This window comes from Equus przewalskii, chromosome 13 (assembly GCF_037783145.1).
Source record: "Equus przewalskii isolate Varuska chromosome 13, EquPr2, whole genome shotgun sequence".
Taxonomy (NCBI): Eukaryota; Metazoa; Chordata; class Mammalia; order Perissodactyla; family Equidae; genus Equus; species Equus przewalskii.
The window spans coordinates 39332302-39350205 of NC_091843.1; the positions used below are offsets into that span (position 1 = coordinate 39332302).

At 50.1% G+C, this 17904-nt stretch overlaps 1 protein-coding gene across 3 annotated transcripts; it reads right to left on the bottom strand.

The window, feature by feature from the left end:
• Positions 1-3212: 3212 nt before the first annotated feature.
• On the bottom strand, positions 3213-7969 carry LOC103543458 (uncharacterized). Of its 3 annotated transcripts, XM_070569334.1 has the most exons (5): positions 7475-7969; positions 5041-5313; positions 4858-4945; positions 4240-4291; positions 3222-4100 (listed from the first exon to the last, which is right to left on the bottom strand). In XM_070569334.1, exons 1-5 carry the CDS (start codon positions 7574-7576, stop codon positions 3272-3274), a joined length of 1344 nt encoding a protein of 447 aa, XP_070425435.1. In that variant the 5' UTR covers positions 7577-7969; the 3' UTR covers positions 3222-3271. The 3 variants fall into 3 exon arrangements, with proteins under 3 accessions (XP_008508564.2, XP_070425435.1, XP_070425436.1); XM_008510342.2 differs by lacking the exon at positions 4240-4291 and having other exon boundaries at positions 3213-4100; positions 4858-5313; positions 7475-7966; XM_070569335.1 differs by lacking the exons at positions 4240-4291; positions 7475-7969 and having other exon boundaries at positions 3224-4100; positions 4858-5261.
• Positions 7970-17904: the final 9935 nt, after the last annotated feature.

The window sequence follows — 17904 nt, forward strand, 5'->3', positions numbered from 1 at the left end:
CGGAGGAGTTCCACTTGCCCAAGCTCGGCCAGAATGGGCAGTCCACCCTCACTCCAGCACATGCACACTCAGCGGTCTCCCATGCCCTCTGGGTGAGGATGTGGGACCGGGACCGGGGGGTGGGGGTTGGGAACTAGAACTGTCAGTATGTTCTGCTCCAGGGGAAAGCCCAGGTCTTCCCATCTGCTGAGAGTCTTTGGATAAACTGTTCTTTCCTTCAGGGCCCCAGCTTCTCTGTCTATTAAAGGAAAGGCCAGACTAAAGACCCCACGCCTTGGGGAAAGAGACAGGGTGCGACAAAACCCTCAGCTCTGAACCCACCCAACTCCCACTGCTCTCTGCTCCAGGGTCAGTGTGAATGTGGCAAACAGCACACTTCCTGTTTTTAAGAGAGGGGAGATGTTCAAGGACTCCAAAGTCATCTCATTTTTGATGCAAGTACAAAGGAAAGAGTTTAAAAGAACAAAATCCCCAAACCACATGGATTAGATTTTCTCCAAAATAGACAGAAGTTTCCTAAATGACAAAAGCTGTGCTTGGGGAGAAGGCTCAAGAGAACCAGCCTTAAATGAGGTACGAGTCTATCCGGGGCGGCAGGCAGAAGGGAAGTCGCCGCTGCCCCACGCCTTGCACAGTTCCGCTGCAGCCAGGCCTCCCGGCAAAGCAGCCGGGCTTCGCTCTGCTCCTGCCTGTCACTTCGATCCAGCCACATCTCCACCACAGGGCTGCTGCCTGGGGCAGCCCCACCTTCTCCCTCCTGCCTGCCAGCCTTGCCCCTTCCATTCAGGCTCCTCACAGGGACCAAGGCGGCCTCGCTGTCCTTCCATCCCCCTTCCTCCGCTCCTCCCCTGACTTCAGTCTCCATAGAACCAGAATGTGCCCCTTCTCTGCCTTTATTGGTGCCTCAGCCATTTATCTGACAAATTAATGCTTGAGGACACAGTGCTAGGTGCTGGGCACACAGCCCTGTCCTCTTAGTGCATCCTTCCCTACTATAGTGTTAATAATGCTCCCTGAGACTCCCCACGCCAACTCCAGGGCTCCCTCTCCCTGTGAATCACCAGAATTTGGCATTATATCTTATATTAGAGAATGTGGTCGCCAGTCTCCAAGATGACCCCCAGTATCTCTCACCGTTCATGCCCTGTGAGGTCTCTTTCCACATTGAGTTGGAGCTAATCTTTGTGACCAACAGAGTATGGCAGAAGTAGCAATATGTGACTTCTGAGGCTCAGTTGTAATAGGCATCACAGCTTCTGTCTTGGTCTCTGGGATCACTTGCTCTGGGGGAAGCCAGTCACCATGTTGTGAGGCCACTCCAACAGGCTCGTGGAGAAGCCACAGGTGAGCAACTGAGGCTCTTTATCGACAACGGGCACCAGTTTGCAGCCGTGTGCATGAGGAGCAGACCCTCCAGCCCCAGGCAAGCCTTCAGATGACGGCAGCTCTGGCCAACACCTTGACCACAACTTCGTGAGAGACCCTGAGCCAGAGCCCCCACCTGAGATAAGCATAATATTAAGAGCATGGACTCTAGAGCTAGGTAGTGTTCAAATCCCGTCTCTACTGCCTTCCAGCTCTGTATCCTTGATTTGGCCACTTAACCCACCTGTGCCTGGACAGCCTCATCTGTAAAGTGGGGTGCTAACGGTACCTAACTGAAGTCATACTTAATATCAGTGTGTCAGTGCATGTAAGGTGCTCGGCACCATGGTTGGCAAGCAGTAAACGCTCAACAAACCTTACCTCTCACCATTGCCACGGCCTCTGCATCCAGACCTGCGCTCGCGTCTGTGTCAGCACAGAGCAGCCCCCGGCCAGTGCCGGCTGGATGGATGGGCCGCAAACTGCTCTTCCAGACCAGCCCAGTCCTTCACCCAGCATCCCTCCTGCTCCAGATCCTTCCTGCGAACTGCTCCCACAAGACAGCTCTCAGTCTTGAAAAACTCAAGGATCTCTTCAGCCCCACGAGCAAGCGAGGTTCCTCCAGCTCCCTCAGGCACCGCGGGCAGGTGGCTGCAGGGCTCCCAGCCCCACGCAGCTCTGGAAGCCACACATGCGGGAAGGGGGAGCCGTACCTTGGACCCAGCTTGGACTGCACAAGGAGAGAGCGGTTCCAGCATCTAACGCACCCGGACACCCCCCACCATAGTCTGCTTTGTTGAGGGCAGAGAGAGCCCAAGGATGCCGGCTCCCTACCAGCCCCGACCCGGGCCTGCGGAACAGAAGAGGGACCAGGCCAAACCCCCGACTCCGAGAACAAAGCCAAGGAGTCTTCCAGCAAAGACGCCTCTATTTCTTCCATCACACTCCCAACCCCAAGTCCCCTGGGCCAAAGGGGAGTTGTAGGAGTGCCTCAGAAATATTAAAAAGTGGAATTTTTCAAAAGAAACTCTTCAGTGTAACTGGAGTGTGGCCAGCTGATCTCTCTCCCCTCCTCCTCAACTTCTTCATCCTCAGGAACGGTGGGGAGCCGGGGTGGGGGGTGTTGCCCTGGGTGGAGGACAGGAGCATGCGGGTCAGAGGAAGTGGGGAGACGTGGAACCAGCAACACAGGACAGAGTGGCTGTGACTGTGGGACACATGTGTGTGACTAGGCATCAAAGGACTGTTTCAAACAAGAGCCCGCATTCACGTGCTCCGTCCCAGGAGTCAGGGGGCTGAGCACGCGCTGTCGTCATCCCACGTGCTGCAGCCTCCGGGCCGTCTGCATGGTGTGGGGTGAGCCTGGAGTTGGGGTCATGCTCGGGCCCCAGAAAACATGTCCACAGAGTGCAAGAAGGCAGGGCCTTGCAGATGTGCCCTGTGTCCCCAGCCTGCTGCTCCAAGGGCAGGGAGCCAGGGAAGGAAAGGGGGAGGGGCACTGAGGAAAAAGAGAGGTGAGGGGGTCCAGGGGAGGCTGGCGGGCCGCGGCTGGCTCTTTCCTTGCTGTGTGAAGACTCACTGAGGAGGGGTGTATGGGGAAGTGTGCTGAGGCCCTGCGGTCAGACAGACCTGGGTGTGAATACCGGCTCCACTGTTTGTGAGCTGTGTGAGCTTGGGCATGCTACTTAACCTCTCTGAGCCTGTTTCTTCTCCTGTAGAATGGAGATGACACCAGTGTCTACCCCTGAGGATTATGGAGATGGTCTCTGTAAGGTGCCTAGTGCATAGTAAGTGCTCAGTAAATGGAAGCTGTAAGTATTACTCCAAGCATCATATTCGTGCACCAATGCCAACAATTGTAGTGAAGTGATTTATTTACACAACCAGTCTCTGGTCTCTGCATCCCTCAGTTGTTAGCGGACCCTACTCCCTCCCTCTGAGCTTGGGACAGGCTACAGCAGGGCGGGTGGGAAGGTCTGAGGGCTGGACAAGGCAGACATCCCCTTGCTGGAGCCTCTTTTAGGGCTGCTGCCCTCCACGTCTCATTGGGCGGGTTTTGCAGCTGGGAGAGGTAAAAGGGAGCAGCCCCGGGCAGCAGGGTCCCTTCTTGGCCGGGGGATGGCTGAACATAGGGCACAGGCTGAGCTGCTCCCCTGTGTTCTTCCAGGAGAGAGGCCAACCCAGGCCTGCTGAGCTGGACACCGGGGTGGAGCCACCCGCTCGCAGGCGCAGGGTCTTCTCGCCTGCCCAGCTCAGTGGAGTGACAGGAGAGCCTGCTGGGCAGGGAGGTGGGCTCGCCTTCAGCAGTGGTCATGGGCACTGTGGCAGGGGGAATAAAGGCATGAGGGCTGCGGCCGGGGCAGACTGAGCCCTGGGAACCTTGCCCCCAGCCGCCTTGCCCCTTGGCTGATCCGCCGGTGCTGGCCCGTTCTCCAGTGGCTCCCGCGCCGCCAGCTCCTGCTCCCTCACAGTGTAGCTGCACGGGGCCTGGGTGGCTCCTGGCCCCCCGACGGAGAGGTGGGAGGCCCAGGGCTGGTGTGAAGCCCCTCCTCGGGGCTTCTGTAGTACGGCACGAAGCCTGGGGCACAAAGGGCGCAGCCCCCGAAGGCAGTGTCACTGGAGAGGGGGGCGTCCAGGCCGCCATCACTGGAGCATCCTGCCGAGACCAGCAGGAGTGGGCAGTGGACAGGACAGTGAGAGGACCCAGAGGCAAGGTCCGGGCCTGCCAGGGCAACCTGGGTCAGAGGAGACAGGAGGGTCAGGCAGGCCCCCAGATTGTGCCCAGACACCCAGGACTGGGCTGTGCCTCAAAACCACATCCCGCCAGGGCACCCGGCTGGGGGAGGGGCGTGTCTGGGATTAGGACCTACTCACCCTGCCGCCTCCATCTCTGCAGTCACCAGGCACGGTGTCCAGCTTCGTGGCCCTAGAGGGGGCTCTTACTAACTTTACAGGGCACGGGGCTTTGGGTCAAACCCCAGGTTTGCTCTTGCTAGCCAAGTGTCCTTGGCCAAGTCACTTAACTTCTCTGAGACTCATTTTGATTAATCCATAAAATAGGAATAATCATCAGACCCATATCACAGGACCATTATTAGGACAAATGACAGATGCACGTGCAGCATTCGTCCCGGTGCTCAGCCAGTCAGGACAAGCAAACATTTCTGTAGAGCTCGGCTAAGCCTGGTATAATAATCGCATTATTGTATGTAATTCTCACAGCAGCTCTAAGAGTAGCTACTCTTGTCATCTCTATTTATAAGGAAATGAGGCTCACAGAGGCTTAACCGTCCCCAGGCCACTCTCCCAGCAAGTGTCCGAGCTTGGACTAAGGCAGTTGGCCTCACAACAACACAAGGCTCCAGGAGACCCAGTGGGCCTCGGGGGGCACTGGCCAGGCCTGCTGGGGTCTGGGGCCCTGGGACAGAGGGCTACAGGGTGCCAGGGGCCCAGTGCTGCTCCCTACACCCCTCCGTGGCCTCCTCCACTCACAGAGCACCCGCAGCTGACTGTCGTCCTGCAGAAGCATCCAGCCTGTGCCTCGCTCCTGGTGGGTGGGTCTTGGGAGCCCCCACATGACCTGCCAGGAAGGGCCAGGCTGGGAAAATGCTCCTCCTTGGAGCGGTAGTGAGGAAAGAACCCTCCATTCGGCTCCGAGTCCTCTGGGAGCGGCACCTCTCCGATGCTCGGGTCTGCTGCTTGGGGCCTGCACACCCTGGGCTGCAGGGCTGACTCATCCTCTGCCAGGAGCTGCCCATGGGTGCGGTAGAAAGGCAGGTACTCCACAGCCACCAGCGATGCAGGGGGGAGGTCGAGGTGGTGGAGGGGCTCCCTGCCGCTTGCACAGGTGGCCTGTAGCTGCTGGGATAGGGGCGCTGGGTCCTCCTCCTCCAGGAGGCTCTGAGAGGACGAGACTCTGAGTTCAGCCTCACAGCTCTTCTGGGGAGTCTGGAAGAGAAGGGTGTGCCATTGGTTAATGCACCCCAACCTCCCCGGCCCCTCCAGCCCCCTCCCCAGTGCCTGCTGACATTGGAGGGCAGGGGGGTCTTTCCAAAGCACAAACCTGAGTGTGGCTCTCCTCTGATAAAAACCAGCAGTGGCTCCCAATCATGGTAGGTTACCCGCAAGCCTCGAAGACCTGCCCTGCCAGCACCTGCACCCTCAGCTTGCATTCTTCTCCCCCGGCTCGCTCCACTCCGTACACACGGGCCTTCGTGCCATTCCTCAGTCACGCCAAGCTGGTCCTGCTCTAAAGCCTGTGGCCAGATCTGCTCTTCCACTCTCAGCTCAGAGGAGCCTTCCCAGCCCCTGCCTCTCCCCAAGGTGACTCCGGATCACTTCTCCCTTCATTTCTCCCTCACTGAACGGTTCTCCTTGGTCTGTGGTCTGCCTGCTCTGTGTGGGCGGTGGTCTTGTCTGTCTGGTGCTCCTGGCTCATTGTAGAGGCACTCAACTGATACTTTTTCAACAAATGATCAGTCTAATCTACTGACTTTCAGCCCATCTCACATTCCCTTCGCTGGCCATACAGACCTTCTCTCAGTCCTTCTCACTCAGCAAGCATCCTCCTGCTACTGGACCTTTGCACATGCTAATGCTCCTGCATGGAATCTCTTCCCCCTCCTTTTTCCTAGTCACAACTTCTTCAGCTCTTGGCTCAAGGTCACTTGCCTCCCTTCCCTGATTTAGTTGCATCCCTCTATTACTGATTCCCAACACCTTGCTACCTCTCATGCAGAGCACTCATTCCTCTGCTGTGAAACATTCGTCTGCAGGGTTACTTCATTAATGTCTCTCTTCCCACTGGTTATAAATTCCACCAGGGCAAGACCCAACTCTCTTCTGTATATCTTCAGGGCCTAGAACATATGGTATATGTTCATGGCATATGGTAGATACCAAATATTGGAAGAAATGAAAGGAAGGTGGAAGGTGAGAAAGGAGGAAGATAGAGAATATCAAAGTGGGTTTGGCCAAGAACAAAGTCCTTACCAGACCCAACGTCAATAAGAGGAGAAGCCATGTCTTGGGGGAAGGGAGGGGGAGGGGAATGAGCAATCACTTCCCAGGCCCAGAGGGGACAGTGAGCCCCAGAGCACCTGCTAGTGGAAAGCCAGCCATTCTCCACCTTTGCCTGTCAGGGCCCGACCCAGAGCCCATGGGTCATGGTGGGGCACATGGGGTACACTGTGGACTCTGGGTTCCACGGGAAGGACCTATTGTGGTCTGACCCCTGGCCTTCTTGATCCTTGCTGGGGCCTCTGGGCCTTGAGTCCCCCTCCCCCACCACAGGCCACATGGTCCTTGCTTGTCCTAACTCCTCATGTGCAGCTTGACTACTGCCGTCCCCGTCGTAAGTCCTAACCCTCAGTGGGTGCCTGTTGTCCCACAGACCACGAGATCCTGGAGAACAGGACCCTGGGTCCCTCCTCTGAGTCCCGTGTCCAGCTGGGGGCCATCTTGGCTGAGTTTCTGCCACTCCCCAGATCCTCCATCGGTGCTTTTTCTCCCTCAGGTGACCCTTAGGAGGCCCTGAGGACAGGCTTCTTTTCCCACTTGGCTGTGCTGAAGAAATAGAACAGGCCAGTGGCTCTGCCAGGCTTTGAGCCAAAGTCTGCCCGGCTCCAAAGTCTGTGCTCTGTCACTGTGACTTGTATGGAATGGTAGATTGACTTGCATCCTCCATAAGATGTGTTGAGGTCCTGACCCCTGCCATCTGTGAGTGTGACCGTATGTGGAAATAGGGTCTTTGTAGATGTCACCAAGTTAAGATGGGGCCGTACTGGATTAGGATGGGCCCTAAATCCAATGACTGGTGTCCTAAGACCAAGGAAACGGGACACAGATGCAGTGAGAACGTCACGTGGCAATGGAGGCAGAGATGGGAGGGATGCAGCCACGAGCCAAGGAACGCCAAGGATTGTCGGCAACGGCCAGAAGCTAGGAGAGAGAAAGAAACAGCTTCTCCCTCTGAGCCCCCAGGAAGGAACCCTGCCCACACCCTGATTTGGGACTTCTGGCCTCCAGAACCGCGAGAGAATACATTTGTGTTGTGTTAAGCCTCCCGTTTTGCGAGATTTGTTACGGCAGCCATAGGACGCTAACTTACACGGCTGGTTGGATGGCTGGTTGAGTGGACGAAGGGACTTGGCACAAGGCTTGTAGGGCTCTCCAGCGTGCCCCGGGGAGCAGCTCGTGGGGAGCGGTCCATCGCCACGGCCGCAGTGCCCCTCCACAGCTGGGCTCACCTAGGCCTTACCCTTCCTGCCATCCCCTGGCGCTGGCCCAGGGCAGACCTCCCTGTGGTGGGCCAGGGCTCTCCCACACCGCAGTCTTCCCAGCCAGGGGGCCTTGGCTCCACTTCACCAAGGAGTCCCGGACTGAAGGAGGCTGGGTGTGCCTCCACCCACTCCCAAGAGGGGCTCGGCCAAGTGGCACATGCACAACGCCGCTCACGCTGTCCCGCGAACGCTACTCCAGCATCCACACTGGAGTCAGCAGGAGCCCCAAGTCGTGAGATGATTAAGCCTCATCTTCAAGCTCTGGCTGAAGACAAAGCTTTCTCCTGGCCTCCTCCTCCTCCTCTGGCAAATCCCCTTCTGCCTGTCAGAGAAGATTCCATCATGAAGTCATAAGACCTGGTGCCAGGCAAGAAAGCCAGATGGCTCCGTTTCCATGGAGACTCCTGCCCAAGGGCCCAATACCTGTGATCATCACCTGCCTCTTAATTCAGCTTACTCCACATCTCCCAAAAGTTTTGGGGGAAACAAAGGGAAGGCAGATGTCTTCTGGAATTAGATCAGTTCTCCACGACAGGGCCAGTGACATCCCCGGGGGACTTCCGCCCAGACACTCTCAGAGTGCCCCAGTGCCTCCCGTGGATGGTGAAGAGGGTTCCCGAGGATCCACTCTGCTGCCCAGGGCTGCTTCTCACCTGGGTGCCTCAGTCCCCTGGGGATGCTCTGGGTCTCTGCTCTGGCCACTCAGTTTCAGCCGCCTCTCCTCCGTGGTTCTTACCATCACTCATGGGCACGAAGTGAACTAGCCGTGGAAGGACTGGCTATGCCGAATGCCTGCTTTCTCCTGCAGAGCCACCAGCCCCAGCTGCCCTCCCAGGTATGACGCTCCTGCTCAGAGGGAAGAGGGCAGTTGTCACCTCCCAAGTGTCAACTCCTGCACTGGGCAAATCCCATGTGGTATCCCATGCAGTCCTCACGACAGACTCTCAAGCAAGGCAGGAGGTGTTAGCACCATTAGGCCATTGTACAGGAGGAGAGTGGAGCCTCCACTTGAGGACAGCCTGGAGGAGAGGCCTTCAGTTAGTCTTCAGACTTAGGGCTCGAGACCGAGATGCCCGGCACACCGGGCCCAGGGCCATGAGGCCTGGGCATATACACGAGCTCAGGCGGCCCCAGTTTGCAGGATTCTAAGCAAAACATGACCCAGTTGGGGTCCCAGGGCCCAGGCAGGCCTTCCCCCATCTCTCCACCCTGGAGCCCATCTACTGCTGGGCCATTTCAGCTTGCTTTTCCTTTTTATACTCTAATCAATGTGGATTTTATTTTTTGTAAGTAGTGATAGGTAAGTCTCTAATTGTATTTTATATTTTGAATGGTTAGTCAATTGACTCAACATTTTGTGTGTGTGTGTGTGTTTGAGTGTGTGAGGAAGATTGGCTCTGAGCTACCATTTGTGCCAATCTTCCTCTATTTTATGTGGGAGGCTGCCACATCATGGCTTGATGAGCCACGGCTGGTCTGCACCCGGGATCCAAACCTGGGAACCCCCGCCCCGGAAGTGAGTACGCGAACTTAACCACCATGCCTCTGGGCAGGCCCCAACTCAACATCTTTTTTAGAAAAATTTATTTCTTTCCCAATCTGATTTGAAATACCAAATACCAAAATAACCACATTCTAAGTTCTTGACTGTTTCAAACTTGTCAGTTTCTCAAAATTGTTTATTCTTCTGTCCTTCCCTGTGTCTCTCTTAGTGCCAATACCATATTGTTTGGATCTCTTTAGTTTTATCATCGTTTTAATTCATGTTATATAGTCATTTTTTTAAAAATCAACTTTACTGAGGTCTAATTTACGTACACCACCAAGTGTACCATTCACCAATGTGTACGGCCATGTGACAGTCCCAAAATTAATATACAGAAATCCCTCGCTTCAGGAGTCTCCCTTCCCCTGCTTCCCAACCCCAAGAAACCACTGATTTACTTTTTGACACTAAAAATTCGTTTTGCTTGTTCTAGAATAAATGGAACCAGACAATACATATTCTTTTGTGTGTAGTTTCTTTTCTTCAGCATTACATTTTCAGATTCATCCTTGTTGTGGCACATGGTTTGCTCCTTTTTATTGATGAGCAGTACACCATTGTGTGGTATAACAGAATGTGTTTATCCAGTCATCTGTGATTAGACATTTTAGTTGTTTTCCTTATAAACAAAGCTGCTATGAACAGTTATGTTCAAGACTTGGCGAAGACATCGTTTTCATTTCTCTTAGGTAAATACCTAGGATTTGAATAGCTTGATCATATGTTGAGTGTATGTTTCACTAAATAAGAAACTGCCAAACTGTTTCCAACGTGGTTGTACTATTTTTACCTTCCAAACAGCAGTGTACGAAGTTCTAGTTACTCCGCATTCTTGCCATCACTCTTTAATTTTTGCTCTTCTGGTGGCTATGTAGCAGTATATCATTATGGTTTCACTTTGCATTAACGACTAACAATGTTGAACATCTTTTCATGTGCATATTGTCAATTTATATACCTTCATTTGTTAAGTGTCCAGATCTTTTGCCAATTTTAACAACTTTATTGTTATAATTAAAGTACAATAAACCGCATATATTTAATGTGTACAATTTGGTAAGTTTTTACATACGTCCACATCTGACAAACCATCACCATAATCAGGATAACAAATATTTCTATCAACTCCCAAAATTTCCTCATAAATTTTGTAATCTGTCCATCCCTCCAGTCCTATACACAGGTAACCACTGATCAGCTCTCTGTCACTACAGATTTTACATTTTCTAGAAGTTTATATAAATGGAATCATACAGTATATACTTTTATGTGGCTTCTCATATGCAGCATAATGCCTTTGAGATTCCTCCATGATGTTATATGTCAATGGTTCATTCCTTTTATTGCTGAGTAGTGTTCCATTGTATGAACGTACCAGCATCATTATTCCGCCATAGGTAGTGTACCATCTTTCTCTAGCTGTTTTGAAGCTCTTTTCCTTTATCTTTGGTTTTCAGCCATTTGTGATGTGTCTAGCCATGGTTCTCATTGACCATATCCTTTTGGGGGTTGGTAGAGCCTCTTGAATATGTCAATTTATGTCTTTCACCAAATTTGGGAAGCTTAAGGCCTTTACTTCTTCAAATATTTTTTCCTGGTTTATTTCTCCTCTCCTTCTGAGACTTCAATGATACACATGTTAACTTTTTAAAAATGTATTTTCCCACAGGTCCTTGGGGCTCTGCTCCTTTTTTTCTAATTCTCTTTTCTCTCTGTTTTTCAGGTCGTATAATTTCTATTGATCTATCTTCAAGTTTACAGGGTTTTTTTTCCCTCTCATCAGCACCAATCTGCTATTGAAATCATCCAGTGAATTTTTAAATTTCAGACTTTGTATTTTTCAGTCCTAACATTTCCATCTGGTTCTTTTTTATATTTCTATTTCTCTGCTGAGAACTTCTATCCTTTTATTCATTCCAAATGTGTTTTTCTTGACCTGATGCAGCCTCGTTATAATAGCTTCTTTGAAGTCTTTGATAATCCCAACACACGGGTCACCTTGGGGTTGGCATCTACTGTCTTTTCCCTTGAGAACTGTCAACATTTTTGTGGTTCTTCATGTGTCCGGTAATTTTGAATTGGCCCGGATGTTGTGAATGTTATGTTGTGTAGATTTGGGTCCTGTATATGATCCTCTGGAGAAAGCTGTTTTTGTTTTAGCAGGCAATCCACTCAGTTAGGTTCAAGCTGTAAGTTCTGTCTTACTTTCTGAACACAGTGGTTCAAATCTAAGTCCAGTTCTCCAAGGCTTTGCTGTATTGGGTTGGGTCTGTCCTGAGCATGCATTATTTAGCGATTAGGGTAAAAAGATGTGTTCCTAAAACCATACAACTCCTAAAAAAAAAAAAAAAAGATGTGTGCACATGGTTGAAATTTCTGGTTCTTAAAGCTCCTCTATGCGGGTGTGAATCTGACCCTCTCCTGCATAGCTCAGGGGTGAGGCTGAGGCTTGTCTGCACTGATTCAAAGAATTTAGGGAACCGCTTTTCTGGCTCTCTCTCCTCCTGGATTTGCCCCACACTCTCTGTCCTCCCAGGGTCCTCCTTCTGCCACTGCTGCCTCACTCCTGTGCAAGGGGAGACTGCCTTCTGGGTAAAGCCATGAGCTAGAGAGAGAGAGACAGAGCGAATACTTGGGAAAGCTAGCCCCTACATAGATCACATGTCCACTTGTTTCCTCCACAATCTGTTTTGCTTACTTTTTAGAGTTCTCTGGCAGTTGGTGTTTGTATTTTGTTCAGTGAGTTTTTAGTGATAATCAGTGGCAGGAATGGGCTGTAGTGAGCTGACGCCCTCATGCTGGCACTGGAACCTCCTTTTTAAATATTTTCTGTAGGGTTGTTTGTCTTCCTATTGTTGTGTTGTAAGAGCTTTTATGTATGCTGGACAGAAATCCTTTTGTCAGAAATCTGTATTGTAAATATTTTCTACCAAGCTGTGCCCTGCCTTTTCATTTTCTTAACCATGTCTTTCTAGGGAACAGAAGTTTTTAATTTGGATGAAATCCAATTAATTTTTTTCATTTGTGCTTTTGGTATCCTTTCTAAGAAATCTTTGCCTATTCCAAGATTGTGAAGATTTCTTCCAGAAGTTCTATAGCTTTAGCTTTTATATTTAAGTTTAGGATTCTTTTGAGTTAATTGATATGATTTGAGGTGGGGATCAAGATTTATTTTTCCATTTGGATATCCACTGTGCTGACACCATTGGTTGAAAAGGCTTTCCTTTCCCCCATTGAAATAACTTAGCATCTTTTTCAAAGATCAATCATATATGTGTGGTCCATACAACCTGGACTCTCTGTTGTGTTCCATTGATCTATACCACACTCCTTGATTCTTGTCATCAGAGTTTCTCAGTCTTGGTACTATTGACATCTTGAGCCAGATAATTTTTTGTTGTGGGAGGCTGTCCTGTGCCTTGTAGGATATTTAACAGCATCCCTGGCCTCTACCCACTAGATGCCAGTAGCACCCCTTCCCCGCCACTTGCGACAACGAAAAGTGTCTCCAGACATTGCCAAATGTCCCCTGGGGAAAAGAAATTGTCTTCAGTTGAGAACCATTGCTGTAAATTTACTGTATGCTTTGAAATAAGCTGGGCTAGTCTACCAATTTTGTTCTTTTTAAAAATATACTTTTACATTTTTAAAACAAAAATATAAAATACATCCTAGATGCTTTGCATTTTCATATAAGTTTATCTCTAAATATTTCAAGCTTTTTATACAGCTCTCTTTTTTAGCTGGTAAAATTCACACTTTGGAGTACAGATCTATGAATTTTGATAATTGCATACCATCATGTAACCACCACCTTAATCAAGATATAGAATAGTTCAATTATCCCAAAAACTTCCCTTTTGCCCAGTGGTGTGCCATAAGCCAGCTCTTAAAAACAAACACAACTAAGCCTCGATTGTAGTGTTTGCCAATTTCCCTGGTGTAAATACTCCCGCCCTGGCCAATTTCCAGCTGCTAACAGCATGGCCAACGTGGAGCTGAGAAGAGATGTGCAGATTGGGCTCCTGTGAGTGGGTGCAAGCTGCCTCCAGGACACCACTCACTGTGCCCCTGGGTAGAAAACCCTCATCACCCTCATTTAACCACTGATCTGTTTTCTGTCCCTGTGATTTTTGCCTTTCCAAAAAAATCACATAATGGAATCACTTGCAAGTTCTAGTTCCCTCGTCCTCCTTGAACACAGATGTCTGCACAGGTGTCCCCACCCAGCTGCATTCTAAAAAGTGTCTTCAGGCCCAAAGCACGGTGATTGTAGGGCTCACCTCATTTGTTCCCTTTTACTCCTGCATCATTGTCCTGCATTTTCTGTTTTCCATTGTCTCAAAATAGTAGTTTCCAATTTTATCCAGTTTTCTAGTTGTTCACAGTGGGAAGGCAAATCTAGTCCCAGTTACTTCAACATGACCAGAAGCAGAAGTAACCAATTTTTAATAGTCACATTTATCTGAGTGGTTACTCTATGCCAGGAACCATGCTTATCACTTTTCATTGATTATTTATTTCCTCTTAATGATCCCATTGGAGAGGTACCATTATCATCCCTGGGTACCACAAAGAGAAGGAAACGAGGTTTAAAGAGGATAAGAATTTATTGAGTAATAAATGGCCCTACTAAATGGCGGAGCTGGAATTCAAATGTAGGCAGTTAGACCCTGAAGCTGAAGTACTGAATCACTTTGTCATTGAAAAATGATCTTAGGTGAAATACAAGTGAACATTTTTTCTTTTAACAGCAAATATATTTAATCTGCAAATATATTTAATCTAATGTATATTAGAAAAAATACAATTATTACGTCAAAGCCATGATTTTACAGACAATTTTGCTTGGGACAAGAGTAAAGTAGATTTTTTTTTTTCAATAAAAAGATGAGTCTATTTGAACATGGATCACAAGCTGTAATCAGATATGGCGGGACATGCAGGTGATGAGAGCACCTGCCCTCCGGGACGCATGCCCTGAACCTGCTCCCTTCTGGTTGGTGAGTGTGGTCCAGGCTGGCCCCCGTGTCCATGTGCATCCGTAGATGCGGATGATGATAACTAGTTTTAGGTAAAAGGAATCATGCGTCACAACTTGCTCTCTTCCTTCCACGACATGTGCCAGCCCCTCAGGCCTTTTTGTGGGGTTGATGCTCTTCTCTACCTGCGAGAAGTTTCAGGTCACTTTTAGAAAGCCACCTCCTCATGGCTGCTGTGCAAGTCCAGGGTTCTGGGGTTTCCATAGCAAGCCTTGAGCGATCCCAGCCAGCACAGAGCCCTTGAGAAAATGCACCGAATTCACTGTGTAAGCTGGAGTTCACTCAAACTGTAGCTCGAGTGTCTGGTCTAGGAGAACCCCTACGCTGGGGGCCAGTTCCTGAGGCGTTGACTTTCCATGGCCTCGCTGAATCCTTATTAGATCCTCAAACTCATGGACCAGCCAGGTCTGATTGGGCCAAGAGATGGGGACTGACTTATCCAGGGTCATAGAATGTGGAGCCAGGCCTTGGCACCAGGCACCATGCCAAGGAAGCACTTCTAATGTTTCCTCACCTGTAACCCTCACAATCCCAGGGACAAGGATTCAGATTGCCGTTCTGGGGATGAGACGCTTCGAGGTCAGTGTGGCTAGTGTCTTGTCCCAGGTCCCTCCCACCGTTGAGCCTGTGCTCTTAGCTCTGCTCTGCTGGAGGACCATGCTTTCTGCCCAGACAGACCATAGTCTAGGTGGGGAAGGACACCAGCCCTTCCTATGCCTCACATCTTATCTGCCTAACAGGGACCACCTGTCTGTCCTGGCAGGAGCAGGTGAGGACAGTGTGGGCAGGATGTTTGAAATTCACGCTGTCCCAGACTTCCAGGGACACATGGTCCCTGCACTGTTAGGACATTTGGAGTCTGGAGAAAGCAGAGACCCGTGAAGGCTGGAGTGGTCACGGAGGGCTGTCTGCAGGAGGCAAGGGCCCAGCCCGCAGCCAAGTGGACTCTGTACCCCCAGGGAATGTATCCGTCGGACAAATGCCCTCACAATGGCAGCCGAGGAGACAGAGCACGGACAGGGCCCCGAGCGCAGAGGCCTACGTGGGAACCCACGCTCAGTGAGAAGTTGGACTAAAGCCTGGAGCTCAACTAACAGTGCAGGTGCCCTTTGAACTGCCAACTTGGTTTTCTCTGTCGGAAAAAAACATTCCACTGCATTTGTGCTTCTGGTGGGGAAGGTGGCCCTTCGTGTTTCCTCTTTCTGCCAGGAGCAAAGACACATTTACCACCTGGAATGAAGCTGCTCGCAAGGTTTGCAGCAGGTGCTCTCAGGAGAAATGGATGCCTTTGGTCACAAGTCGCTCACTCAGGGTCCACCCTGCTCCACTAAGGCTCCCATTCTAAACCTTCTAGGAGCTGGAGCTCGCCAAGGTTCCTGCAGCTTCTTAAGGATGTAAAAATCACGCAGTGCCTTTTGTGCCTTTTCCTTCTTCCTGAAAGGACTGATGATGTGTTTCATTTTCCCTTTCTGTAAGAGCCCCAGGTGAGCTGCTCCCCCACGCCCCTGCCAATTCACATAGGAAGTTTGCAGTGTCAGAAGGACACTTTTTCATTTAAAAGGACTGACTGCTTTTCAGCACTGGCAAATCAAAGATGTGGTTTTACCGATTCCAGTCATGGTAACGGACGGATGCCACTTGAGGGTTTTACAGCTCCTACCCAAGTCCTCCCCCCAACCCTCAGCCCCCACCCCGGTCCGGAAGTCTCTTGCCTATCAGATGGTGTCATCTGGATCCCTGTGCAGGGCCTCGATGCCACCTGTTTGCTATTCCTTCTCGGGGATCCACTTCTGACCCTGTCCTGTACCCATGCTCATTCAGACCCTTAAAACTCTGATCCTGGACAACTGTAGCCTTTTTCAGCTGGTCCTGACCTTCAGACACTCTGCTGCCAACTTGACCTGCTGCAAGACCTCTCTTTCTAACATTCTGATCTTATCCTGTCACTTCCTTGCTCAAAAACCTTTGGTGGCTCCCTCTTGCTTAGGAAACCAAATCCAAACTCTTTGGTGTGGCATTCCAGGCCATTCACAATCTAGCTGCCTCTCTACTATGGAAAGCAAGTGCCCCCTCAGGCACCCTGGACTTGCCATGCCCCTAACAGACCCAGCACATTCCCGCTCCATGTCTTCTCTCGTATGGCAGCCCGACTCCCACCCAAGCAAGTCAGCAGGCTTCCTCCAGGAAGACTCCCAGGTAGCCATAGGTGCGCGTTAGTCTGCCAGGCTGCCACCATACAATGCCACAGGCTGGGTGGCTTAAACATTTACCTTTCTTTTCTTACAGTCCTGGAGGCTGAAAGTCTGAGATCAAGGTGTTAGCAGGGCTGGTTTCTTTGAGGCCTCTCCCCTTGGCGTGCAGATAGCTGTCTTCTCCCTATGTCCTCACATAGCCTTCCCTCTGTGTGTGTCTGTGTCCTCATCTCTTGTTATAAGGAAAACAGTCAGATGAGGGCCTGTCCGAATGACCTCATTTTACGTTAGTTACCACTTTAAAGACCCTGTCTCCAAATAGACTCCCATTCTGAGACACAGGGATTAGGGCTCCAACCTCTGAATTTGGGGGAACACAGTCCAGCTCATAACAGGTGCTCAGACCTCTTCTGCTCCCTTCCTCAGACTGTGTTCTGGAGAGAATGGCCGAGATCTCCTGGGGGCAGGAACAAGGTCTCCTGCTTCCCCGGGCGCCCAGCACTGGGCTTTCCCTGACCTCCTGCAGGGCGTGTGCTTCTAGCCCTCTGGGAGCATCGAGGCACAGGGCTTTCATAGCCCAGCTCTGCCACTTACCAGCTGTGTGACTTTAAGGAAGATACTCAGGCTCTCTGAATCTCAAATTCTCTGGTATAAAATGAGGATAATAACAGCATATGCTTGTTATGAGGATTAATTTAGAGAACAGGCATAAAGGGGGTAAGAATAGTGCCTGGAATATAGCAACCTTCCCCCAAATGACAGCGATCATTATTGTTACCTCTCCACGAGTCCCCAAGCTCCCTGCCCACAACCTCCTTGTGTACCCCGAACCTCTCAGTTTATCAGATGTAGACGGGGACATGAAGATAGACTTATCCCACAAGGCTGCCATTGCTCTGGGGAAGTGGGACAGGAAATCCTAAAATTTTATTTTTATTTATATATAAAATACATATCTAAAAGCATTTTACTGTATATACAAATGTATATATCTCACATTACCCCTTGTACTTATTTTTTCTGTGTTTTATTTTAAAATACCAGTCATAAAGCCAATCAGCTATTTCAGAGATATTGTGTTACTTTAACACAGATTTTACATAAACTGTATTTATTATTAATTTTAAAAGAGAAGGAAAAACTCATCTACCCTATGGTTCCATGTAACTTAGTGAAGAAATAGGTGCTTTCCTAGTTATCCACAAGGGGGAGGACTGATTCCATTTGTTCTGGAAGGTACCCATTGGGTCATCATTAAAGATCATTTAAAACTGGTATTTCTTTGTGTGTGTGTGTGTGTGTGTGTGTGACTATTTCCTTCGAAGAAATAAAATTTCCTTCTGCAAGGAAGATGCTATTTTTTTTTAAGCTGACAACTTACAGATGGCTGTTGGTTTGAAAACATATTTCAAAACCATTTACACACACATGCTCCCTGCAGTCAATCATGGAGGCGTCTAACGAATGCCACATACAGA

Excerpts from the sequence above, each read along its gene's own strand:
- LOC103543458 (XM_070569334.1), bottom strand. The coding sequence starts at position 7,576 with ATGGACCGCTCCCCACGAGCTGCTCCCCGGGGCACGCTGGAGAGCCCT. Across the intron at positions 4,292-4,857 it reads CAGTCAGCTGCGGGTGCTCT|GGCCACGAAGCTGGACACCG; the intron begins GTGAGTGGAGGA and ends AGCCCCCTCTAG. Across the intron at positions 4,101-4,239 it reads GCAGAGATGGAGGCGGCAGG|GTTGCCCTGGCAGGCCCGGA; the intron begins GTGAGTAGGTCC and ends CCTCTGACCCAG.